Source organism: Notothenia coriiceps, unplaced genomic scaffold (assembly GCF_000735185.1).
Source record: "Notothenia coriiceps isolate Sejong01 unplaced genomic scaffold, NC01 NC01_scaffold00019657, whole genome shotgun sequence".
Taxonomy (NCBI): domain Eukaryota; kingdom Metazoa; phylum Chordata; class Actinopteri; order Perciformes; family Nototheniidae; genus Notothenia; species Notothenia coriiceps.
In genome coordinates, this window is record NW_011352358.1 from 1 (window position 1) to 11,729 (window position 11,729).

Genomic DNA, 11,729 nt, shown 5'->3' on the forward strand with positions numbered 1-11,729 from the left:
TATAATGAGCATATACCACGGCCTGTCGTGAGCTATTGCTTAAACATTTAATTGAGTGATGCGCTATATCTACTTATTGATTTTTTCAATCTAAATTATTAAATTTTTTCCTTTTTTTGTCTGTTTGCGTCTTGCTCTGTGAAGCACTTTGAGCTGCGTAGTTGTATGAAGGGTGCTATATAAGTAAAGATGAGTATGTATTGAAATTAGATCCTTTTGGTCACCATGTTGGTATCAAATATGTCATTTCTCTTGAAGTGATCTGGTTTTGCATGCTGTCATGGAGCAGTAAAATAAGGGATAGGAGTATTGTATGCTACCAATGGACAGCTTTTACTTTCCATATCAATATCGCTTCATGTTTGCATGAAGCTAATTTGAATCAAATTTGCAAAACCATCCATGACATGAACAAAGCTCTAATATTGGTCAACGTTCTGCCTCCTCTCCTCATACTCACTGGTAGCCTGCCTCGCCGTCCAGCAGCCTTCTGTACTCGGCGATCTCGGCCTCCAGTTTCACCTTGATGTTGAGCAGGTGCTCGTACTCTCTAGTGCTATGCTGGATGTCGGTGCGGATCAGAGTGAGCTCCTCCTGCAGCCTCACAATGATCACGTTGTACTTCTCCATTTCCATGTTGTAACGAATTTCGATTTCCCGCAGCGTGGCCTCCAGGGAAGCTTTCTGTGAACCAAAAGGTTGATCATGCCTTTGACTGATGCAGTAGAGAATGAATTACTTAGCTTCATGCTAAGAGTTGGATAAAGAGATTGTCTCTATGATAATGATGCACTAATTATGTAAACAAGCACATAGTTTTCACCAGACTAAGTTGAGACTGTAGTTCAATGTCCAGTCCCTGACACCTTCTCCGAGTTTCAGAAATCACAACTGTGGCTTCCTTCAGAGCTGATGAGCTCTCAGTTACTTGAACCTGCACTTCTGTGATCTGGAAACACAACACAAATGAATGTAATATACACCACAAGCACCGCAAACCAACTCAAAAAATATTTGACAAATATCGTGATTGAATAATAACCTGAGATTCATGCCAGGTTTTGAGCTCCTCCTGGTTCTTCAGTGCTATCTTCTCATAGCTGGCCCTCATTTCCGCCATGATCTTACCCAGGTCCTGTCCTTTAGGAGCGTCAACATCAACACGGACGCCAACCTGGGTGATCTGGGCTCGCAACTCGGCAACATCCTGTTGAGGGGGAAAAGTCAGGGAGTGATTTCCTGAACAAGGTCAGTGGGGTCCTGTGCTAGGAGGTTGATGGAAAAACGGATTGTCATAATGGTGAGGTACTGAATTATATATTTTTTTGTAAGGCCATATATTTTTTGATCAGTGTCCCTCACCAACTTATGGTTCTTCCTCAGGTTGATCAGCTCCTCCTTCAGAGACTCGATGTCGCTCTCCAAGTGGAAACACATTACATTGGTGTCATCCAGAAGCTTCCTCAGTCTGGCCACATCGGCGTCCACCGCCTGACGCATGGACATTTCATACTCCATCCTATCCAGACATACTTTATATCAGATATGTTGACCCTTGATAGAGAGCCTGTTTCATTTACTTAACAAAGCCGAACACTCACTTGACTCTGAAGTCGTCTGAAGCCAGTCTGGCGTTGTCAAGAGAGATATTAAGATGTGCGTTTCCCTTGATCATGTCAAATATCTGCAATACAGGAAGTTGTTCAGTGTGGGAAATACAAACATATACTCATTGAAACGTTGTGTTTTCCTTTTTTTCCACAGTCAGTTAGATTGAGTGATTCTCACTTTGATATACTATGCAGATCACATAACTGCCTCGTTAACACACTGTAAGTCCTAAAATAACAAAGCAGTTTATCTCTCATTGCTCCACAGGGAGGTGGAGATAAGACTGAGACTATGAGTCAGTTTGAGAGATCAATAAACACTTTGAAGAGCCGGTAGTATAATAATAAAAGCCTTTACTTTGGACTTTTCCCCCAACATGATGTGCAGTTGTGGAGGGTATTGGAAGGGAAGAGTATTGGACAGAGGATTGAGATCTTAGTCAAAAATAATTCCGCAAGAATTATTTCAGAAACGTACATTTTATTGGACAGTTTTGAACATTAGTTAGAGCCTATAAAAAGAAAATGTGTGCACAAGCTTGGAAACCCCATATCCACTTACTTGGAGATGTGTTTTAAACCATAACACTAAGGAAGACACAGCTTTATCACTAGCTTGATATTAAGAAAACTTTGTGCTGTCACATTTAGTTTTCCATTTGGTAGTCTAAATAGGACACATCAAGTAACTAAGACCGACTGATTGACTCACCTTGGCCCTCAGATCAGCGATGATGGCGTTGTACTTGCTGAAGTCCTTCCCCTCCATAGGGCCTTTCTTCTCGATGGTCTCCCTGATCTTGATCTCCAGGGTGCTGTTGGCCTTCTCCAGATTCCTCACCGTCTCCAGGTAGGAAGCCAGGCGGTCGTTCAGGTGCTGCATGGTTGCCTTCTCATTCGTGATAGCCAGGGATCCAGAACTCGACCCAGAAGACGTGGATTGGTAGTCATGCCCACCCCCGAAGCTGCTGCCAACCCGTGTGCCGTAGGCCGTGGAGATCCTGATCCCATGGCCGCCTGCTCCTCCGCTGACACTGTGGGCATAGGACCTGTCCATCTGAACAGGTCTTGAAAAGGGTGTCAAATGACCTCCAAGAACTTGAGAACTCTGGCGTCTATAAAGGGGCTCCATTGCTAGAAGAAGTGAGTTGATGAGTTAGAAGAAGAAGCTCTGGTGCGTCCTGGCACAGAGGGGTTCGGCAGCTGAGAGTGAAAGACGGAGACCAGCCACCAGGTCTTATATATCGGTCTGCAAGGCAATATTTCTTCCTGCCACTCCTCTACTATCTATATAACATTTTACCTTTAGACTTTTTCCTAGACTTTGACCAAAAGCACCCAATATGAACATCCAGCTGACATGATAGTGTCTAGTAAACGTATCTATGGTAACTGTGATATCAACAGCAGCTTAAAGCATAATGCCGGCCATGTTCAATATCTCTCTGGAGTTTATCCAGCAGGGAAATTGTCTTTATCAGTTATAAATTATATCACTTTATCTTATTCCTCCAATATTATTTTTTGCATTTTTGCGTTTACTTGACAGAGGACAGTGTCCCAGGTCTGAATTAAACCTTGGTAGTAGCTTCTTGTCTACAAAGGAACTTTGGAGTCTCACTCGTTGTCCAGATACTATTTAAAACACATTAGTGGCCATTGTCCGTGTTGTCAGTATCCATATGAGTGCATTCTGGGGACTACCTTTGATTGCAGATGAATTCCAATTTTGTAAATCGTATACACATTTACTCAAAATGTCAATATTAATCATGATTCAGTAAAGTTTTTGCAAAACTACAGTTTCAAACATGTGTTTTTACTTAAGATGTATATCTTGGAGTCAACAAGCTTGGATACCAACCCAGTCTCACAAAAAAACGTGTAATAACGACGTTGGTCCACAACTTGGGACGTAGTATTTCTACAAAAACGCATCTGAAATTGTAAGATCCCTACGTTTTTTTTCACCATTCATTCCACTGGCTGGCGTCTATGTCACGTGATCTTCAAATTTCTCCCTGCAGAAAAAAAAAACATGGCCGATCTCCGTTTTATTCTCGGTGGAAAATGCCTATTTTAAGGTTAGTTTGGCCATTAAAATACGTTTTGATGTCATTTGATGCGAGAAATATGAGTTGTTATTTCAGATTATGTGTGCAGTGGATGTACATGATCTTTAGTTTGCTAGTTATCACGAAGATTACTTCAGGAAATTGTGTCCATACAACGTTTTCATTGTTACCAAGGTGGTTGTTAGGGACGCTGCTATCGACATTATTTCTGTTATGTTGTGTAACTGTTTAATGGTGTTATCTTTATTGCTACCCCCTTCCCCGTCAATGTATAGTGTTGGTCCACAGCGCAAACGTATTAGTTTAACAAAATCCGCCAAACTAACCTTAAAATAGGCATTTTCCACCGAGAATAAAACGAAGGTCGGCCATGTTTTTCTTTTCTGCAGGGAGAAATTTGAAGATCACGTGACATAGACGCCAGCCAGTGGAATGAATGATGAAAAAAAACGTAGGGATCTTACAATTTCAGAGGCGTTTTTGTAGAACTGGGTGAGACTGGGTTGTGGATACTGGTGGTAGATATGTAAGGACCTATTCTGTTTATGGAATTTGTTGACACTGAGACGCATGTAGTATGACACCAGCCTTGTTTTCAAGCCAAAGAGGACACAGTGAAACGGGATTCAGTTGGAGTATCAGAAGTAATAAATAAGGCCTATCTTGTGCTTAACCATTGAGCGGCACTTTATAATAGTACAAGGAAGATTTTTACAACTATCACAACCACATTTATTCTATCCTTTATCTCAATGATCCCAGTAGAATGACCTTGTTCAGGCTATAACATCATCTAAAATGAATTAGGGATCAATGTTTCAAAATGGTAAGGCACCATATCAAATTTGGCACTTTGCAGTGATTTTAAAGCTATTAGTACACCTAAAAAGTGGTGAGGATTGAGACTGCGAGCTAAAGTAAAAAATGTAATAAAGGATTAAAGATGTAATGGTCACCATACATTAACCATTAAGTCACAGGGTTATTTGTTCCTATGTATTTATAGTGTCATACATGTTATAATTCTCAAAGGGTCCTTTTGCTTTTGGGAGTAAATGAGGTAATATATCTGACATATTCTTTTTTGTTTTATACAAAACACCATGATCACACCAAGAACATTTCACCAATGGACTTTATTGAAATGTCTGAACATCACAGCGCAACAGACAGACAAAACTGGACAGAAAGAAAACCAAAGATGATGACATAAAAAATGTTTTACATTTATTTGGACTCTTTTATTAATTAAAAATATTCAATGTCTTCAATTGGTTTGTCTTTGAACAAAAAGCTCAAATTGTTCCAATTGTTTTTCCAAAAAAAGCTTTAATTTTTCCAATTGTTTTAAACCTTGCAGGTCAACACTCAACACATAAATAAATCATGATGAAATAAATAATAGATGATGTTGTTTCCCTTCAATCCAGTTTTGATTTCATCAGCCTGTGGAACAGCTGCGTACCCAGAAAGTCGAATAGAATGGCAGCGTCTAACGCAACATTTACGGTTAGTGCTGTAAGATGAAAGCAGATCAAATGTAGCCAATCATAGGTTAGTGTTTTGATGCAGGGTTAGTGATTGTTGGGAGTGTCATGTGGTTGCTTCTGGTATTCAAAGGTTCTTGGTTTCTGTGCTGGAGGAAACCACCTTCCCGTCCACCAGGGTCTGTGTGACGGTCATGACTTTGGTATTCACGGTTTTCTGGTCTTCCAAAGCATCCTGGAGCCTAAACGGACATATCAAGAAACAAATTAATCGTCAGCAGAAGTTTAAATTGACACATTTTTAAGTATGAACCTTGCCTCTCCAGGTTGCTTATGTATGCACATATAAAATATTTTTTTCTTGGTTTTGTCAACATAGAATCAGTTAGCTACGCACGTGAAGTCTTCCCCATCCAGCAGGCGTCTGTATGTAGCGATCTCGGCCTCCAGCTTCATCTTCATGTTGAGCAGGGCCTCGTATTCCTGCGACTGCTGCTGGATGCTGTTACGCAGCTGTGTGAGCTCGGCTTCCAGACCCAGGAGGATGGTATTGAGAGCCTCAATCTCCATGTTGTAACGCATCTCTGTGTCCCTCAGCGTGCCCTCCAGAGACCCTTTCTGTGAAGGGAAAGCAAAGAATGGGTTAATATCTTACAGTGAAGCCAACTCACTAGCGACAGCTCCATAGTGAGAGGTCACCGGAGTGTGAAGCTTGTGTCAACAAGAGAGACTTGAAGTGAGAGTGCTGAGCAAGCCTTGGCAGTGTGTGTTGGGGTCAAGGAAGCGTGTGCTGACTGTGTGCTTCTCACCATGCTCCTCTGGGACTCCAGTTCGATCTCCAGGGTTTGCATCTGTCGACGCAGGTCGTTCACCTCTGTTTGGGCTCCCTTCAGGGCCTCTGTGTTCTGGACTACCTGGCTCTGCACTTCTGTTATCTGAAAAAAGGATCAAGAATGAAAGATAAGCAGGAGTCAATTCAGGGTTTAGTATGGGCCATTACACTTTAGAGCTGATCCAAATCAAAGGGCGGATACTCGCATTGTGTTTCACTTTTGTGACATTGTAATTAGAAACACTCCCAACTCTGCATATGGGACCATCCAAAGAGCCTTTGAATGCACTTTTGGCCTTGGGAGTGGTATGAACTCTTTCTAGTTCCTTGTTAATGGTTTACCTGAGATTCGTGCCATGTTTTGAGTTCTTCCTGGTTTTTCTTTGCCATGTTCTCGTACTTTGCTCTTATTTCTGCCATGAGCTGAGCCAGGTCCTGTCCTTTGGGAGCGTCGACGTCCACGCGGACTCCTGATTGTGCAATCTGGTTACGGAGCTCCATAACTTCCTAAAAAGATGCAAATTGATAGAAGAGTTAATAGACACAATCACAAATATTGTGCGCTTCAAACAGTTCAAGTGGGTAGACTACAGCTTAAATCATGTGGATTCTACTACTACAGACTTTTTTCATTTAGCTGTGACCTAGCTTTGACTCCGAGCCTCTTCCAACCGTAATTACATTATGGTCAGGTAAATATACAGGGGGTGCATCTAAACGTCTCTTTGAGACTTAATTTCTTCAGTAAACAAATGGTTGCCTTGTGGCTTATCCACTTAAATTATAGTCATTTGAATTCCTTGGTGTGTTTTTACTTTGCCAAATATGGATGGGAACCATTTTTAATGATGAGGCTTCCCACAGAATTCACACCCAGATATTTAAGATTTCTTATCCAACCTCCCTCCTCCCACTCATTTTTTTTCTTCTGACGCTTTTATTGAAGAACACCCTGCAGCCTGCCTGGATGTCCTGGTTAAAGTTGTGGCCTAGTCTGTAACATGCATACGTTCCCAACAGGTGGTGATGATGTTGATATAAGTAAATATTGATTCAGTTCTTTAAAAGGTTGTGGCTGTTCGCTGTGATGGTCCAGAGGTCTTTTCTTTGTTGGGGACTCATTACACTTTGTTGAAAGCAGCACGACAATGTCAACACTAAGCAGTTAATGGCAAAGCCCTGAAATCAGGTTGTTAGAGCAAATTTCTTATGTTATTGTTTTTGCTTTTTTTGCTGGTTTAAAGGGTCTAACTGGAAAAATGTGATGTTAACTTCACGAAACAGATTTTTAGCAACTTTTGTTGTAGATCTTTTAAGTCAAACTAAGATATTTTCCTCATCCTAACCAAGATTTGTTGACTAAACATAACCACATCTGGTTTCAGATTAGATTTAAAGCTGTGACCATTATCAGCAAAACATGTTTCCCACGAGTCATAATTGAAATATATTTGCAGGGTTAGGGTTGGATTTCTTTATATTATGAAAAAACACTTTTGAGTTGAGGTTTGGATCTGGTTAGGGTCAGGGTTAGGATTGGGATTACCATACTCACATTTGCATGGTTCTTCTTGAGGTGGATGAGCTCCTCCTTCAGGGTTTCAATCTCGCTCTCCAGGTTCATGCGGCTCATGTTGGTGTCGTCGATGAGCTTCCTCAGACCAATGATGTCCGCCTCCACAGACTGGCGGATAGCCAACTCAGACTCGTATCTACACAGGGCAGGGCAAACTGAATTACTCAGTGAACTAAGTTGCTGAATGGGCCTATCATTTTGTCATCAACTATTTATATTCAAGGTATCTTTCCTTTCCATTTACATGGTCAATATTTGTTCAGCATACAATATTCTATACTATATTTTCCAGCTGTGTTTGCTATGACATTAGCTTTATTACACAACGGAAACATCTCCCCGGCTATGATGCAAAGGTGATGATTTATGACTACAAGACAGATCATGTATACATCCAAGAACCTATTCAGCGGTAAAGCAGGGTGTGCCCGCAGCAGTCTGGGTTAGGGTTTCCTGTCTCAGAGGGACTTACTTCACTCTGAAGTCATCGGCCGCCAGGCGAGCGTTGTCGATGTTGAGAACCAGACGAGCGTTATCAGAGGTGGAATCAAACACCTGAGACAAAAGAAAGAGGGGATTTAGATTGTGAGCTAAGGTACGGTGGCCCTGAAGTGCAAGTCAAAACAACATTTCACAAAACACTACAGCATTTCAGAAAACGCTACAGCATTTCAGGAAACACCACAGCATTTCACAAAACGCCACAGCATTTAAACTTTTACGGAAAGGGTATTCCTTTAGGGAGAACACTTATTTTTTGTGATTGGACAGAGCCAGCCAGATTTTGCTGCCAGTCAAGAAATGACGCTTCATGATTGGTAACATCGCAACATGTCCCAAAACATCAGCCTAGCTGTTAGCACACACACCTCATATCTGTTCAGAAACTGGACAAAATGTAAACAAGTACAAACCACAGACTGTCTGTGTCATGGTGAATACAGTCGCTGCTTTATTCCTGCCCGTATGACGTTGTTGTGAGTTTGGACGGAGCAGCTACAGGTTAGTTTATCCTGATCGATCCGATCTCCATTCAGAAAACATTTGCATGGACATAAGCCCCGCCCCCTCTCCAGCGCGTCTTGTTTGAATGACACAGCTGACAGCCACGGTGAAACCTGAAACTCGAGCGATTAGACCGATGCGAATATTCGGGGCTTATCTCCATGTAAATACTATGGTAGACTATAACAACATGAACATATTTTACCGTGATTTAATTGTAATACACGTTTCAAAATGATGCCGAAGTAACAACATACTGATACCGGTTAGTAAAAACCATGAATTAATGCTTTAACAAGTCTGCAGACAAGATGGCAGGCGAAAAACCTTTTAAAATGCGTGTTTTCTGAATGGAGATCGGATCGATCAGGATAAACTAACCTGTAGCTGCTCCGTCGAAACTCACAACAACTTCATACAGACAGAAATAAAGCACTGACTGTACTGGCCATAACGAGGGGTTACGTACGTATTGTAACCCTCGTTTTTTGAAATGCTGTAGTGTTTTGTGAAATACAGTAGTGTTTTGTGAAATGTTGTTTTGACTTGCACTTCAGGGCCACCGTACTAAGGATACGCAGACATAAATGTCCAATTATTACTCTGAAGAGATTTCACTACTTTAACATATTGTGAAAGTGACGTTTGACAGAAAAAAACTACATAGATTCAACCAAGTCTGAATTCTAAAATGTTTTTATGCCAGGAAAAAAGGGTCAATATCTATGTAAAAATGGGGAGAGTGTCAGCGGGCCGCTTCAGATAAACCAGATGGTTGCAGTATTTGCTTTATGTGTCACGGTCTGGTAGATAAGGGCAGGGAAGGGTGGCAGGGGAGGCATCCAGGTGACCAAGTCTACCAGCCAATCGGTGGCTGCCAGGGAGCAACCGTCCTCTCAGAGAAGGAACAGGATCCATCCAGTCAACAGGGACGAGACAGGTGATTTGCATGAGGTAGATGGGGTGGGTGGTGGTTGTGTGTGTGCGTGCATGTGTGTGTGTTTGCATGGATAGTTGACTGTGCGTGCTTTACGAGACTGGGCTGTTTTTACATTGACGTGAGAGTCTGTGTTTTCTCAGATGGGGGCTGAGGGCTTCCAGTTATTTGAGTGATTTTTGCATCACATCAAAAGACAAATTTGCCTTTTTTGACCCCGGGCTGTGTGGATAAACTCAGGCCCTCAGCTGTTAGTAGAGTAAACAGTTGAGAAGGAAAAAACCTTGGGAAATAGTTGCCAAACTCCTTCTTCATTTTTTTCGATTCCATTTGTTTGTGTAACCATTTTACGTCTATAGTGTTATCTGCTCAGTCCCACAAGGAAAACATGTAAAAAAAAAAACATGCTCTACGTGGGTATGTACACTTTTCCACACAGAGGACATACACAAATAATATTTTCTGATGTTGAACTGGTACAGTTAGAAACGGGATTATCATTGGGCCCGAATGGAATATTCCATTTGAAAACTGCACTTTTTTTTGTCTGAATATGGAAACAGTAGCCTTGAATGAAATTTGCAAATCAGTGGGGGAAAAACCTTGAATGAATAATGCAATCTTAACTTTGAGATCTTTAGCCGGATGTGTTTTGATCGGGTGTTTCAGGAAAGTGTGAAATGATTTGCCTTATCAGATTAATTACATATAAAACACAGAACATAAAGAACCCCAACTTGAAAGATCCTATTCCCAAGTGAGTTTCCTTATCCTTATCAGCTTCTATTCTGTGTATACACAGTAGTAATGACTGTACTACTTGTCCAGTCCCATTGTGCTATTACTGAGACACTGTTTGTGTTACACCAAAAGGAAAAGGTAGTTAAAGTCATGACGTATGGGCCTGTATGTTGGCCCTTTATGGTCTGTAAAGTCCCTGGACTCTGTTGTTTTTCTCTGCTTTCCTGTCCCTCTGACCCCTGATGCTACAACATTCCTCCACCATACTGTTTCCGGTTCAGCCCTGGGACCCCCAGAGCGGCAGTCGGCACTAATCCAAGCAGTAACCATAATGGGTTTTGTTTTTAGGTCAGAGGGTGCCAATTTGATTGTTTAAAACCCATTTTCAAGATGTATTGTGCCCTAAAAAAAAAATTCTACCAATCATACATCATATCATGTCATCAACTTAAATTAATTCCCTCTTTCCATTGAAACCCCTCTCTTTAATTCACCACTTAATAAATGAACACATGCCCTCCTCACCTTCTTCCTGAGGTCGTCCAGGACGGCCTGGTACTTGCTGTAGTCTCTGAAGTCGGGTCCGCTCTTCTCCATGGCCTCCTTGATCTTAATCTCCAGCTGGTGGTTGGTCTGCTCCAGGTTCCTCACCGTCTCCAGGTAGTTGCCCAGACGGTCATTCAGGTTCTGCATGGCAAACTTCTCATTGCCCATGACGTGGCCACTGTTCCCGCTCACCTGCATGTTGCTGGAAAAGCCCCCAGCTCCTGAACCCACTCCCATCCCAGATCCCATCCCTGATCCCAATCGAGTGCTGCTGCTGGAGGAGATGCTGATGCGGCCCCCTCCGGCCCCACCATGGATAGATGAGGCCCTGTAGACAGGACCAGATGTACGGCTCATTGACATGGCAGGAGGTCGGCTGCTGTTGGAGCTGCGCACAGAGTATGTAGACTGCCTGGAGGTTTGCATGGTGCTGGAGGAGTGTGAGACTCAGTGAGAGAGGCTGTGAGTACGAGAGAGCGGCACAGGCTGAGGAGGCAGAAATGTGAGCTTACAGACACAAGGCAGTAGCAGAAGAAACTCTGTTTAACTATATAGACCCTGTGGGCCCTCAGGTCCGCCCCTCAAACCACTCCCCCTCACCCTGAGTCACCTCCCTCTTTTCCACTGTCCCAAACCGCAGACTCACAGCATTTCTTTGTCCTCCACAACCTTCCTCAGCTGGAAAGAAGGAAAAAAATTTAAAATACTTTTTTTTGTTAGACATGAATAATATTAATTATTGCTCTCTTTTTAAGTCTAGAATATCATTTTCTCTTTTGTTATTTAAATTCCACTGAGGATTTAGAAAATAATACATTTATTTTTGTATGTGCATTAATAGTTTTTTGTACAACAATTGAGATCTGAGGCACTTAAGCCTATATTTTATAAACCACAGACACTTACTGGTGGTAAATAAG

General features: G+C 42.0%; 2 protein-coding genes across 2 annotated transcripts; both read right to left on the reverse strand.

Moving 5' to 3' along the window:
• Positions 1–460: 460 nt before the first annotated feature.
• On the reverse strand, positions 461–3,395 carry LOC104952162 (keratin, type I cytoskeletal 18-like; the record flags this gene model as incomplete). Its single annotated transcript, XM_010778925.1, has 6 exons — positions 2,323–3,395; positions 1,602–1,684; positions 1,363–1,519; positions 1,043–1,207; positions 824–949; positions 461–684 (listed from the first exon to the last, which is right to left on the reverse strand). Coding segments are annotated over exons 1-6 (1,175 nt in total), but the record flags the coding sequence as incomplete, so codon positions are not given.
• A 1,407-nt stretch (positions 3,396–4,802) lies between these two features.
• Positions 4,803–11,339, reverse strand: LOC104952161 (keratin, type I cytoskeletal 18-like). Its single transcript, XM_010778924.1, has 7 exons — positions 10,789–11,339; positions 8,053–8,135; positions 7,560–7,716; positions 6,347–6,511; positions 5,982–6,107; positions 5,570–5,790; positions 4,803–5,414 (listed from the first exon to the last, which is right to left on the reverse strand). The coding sequence occupies exons 1-7, from the start codon at positions 11,233–11,235 to the stop codon at positions 5,300–5,302; spliced, it is 1,314 nt and encodes a 437-aa protein (XP_010777226.1). The 5' UTR covers positions 11,236–11,339; the 3' UTR covers positions 4,803–5,299.
• Positions 11,340–11,729: the final 390 nt, after the last annotated feature.

Excerpts from the sequence above, each read along its gene's own strand:
- LOC104952161 (XM_010778924.1), bottom strand. The coding sequence starts at position 11,235 with ATGCAAACCTCCAGGCAGTCTACATACTCTGTGCGCAGCTCCAACAGC. Across the intron at positions 6,512-7,559 it reads TCAAGAAGAACCATGCAAAT|GAAGTTATGGAGCTCCGTAA; the intron begins GTGAGTATGGTA and ends GCATCTTTTTAG. Across the intron at positions 5,415-5,569 it reads CTGGATGGGGAAGACTTCAC|GCTCCAGGATGCTTTGGAAG; the intron begins GTGCGTAGCTAA and ends ATGTCCGTTTAG.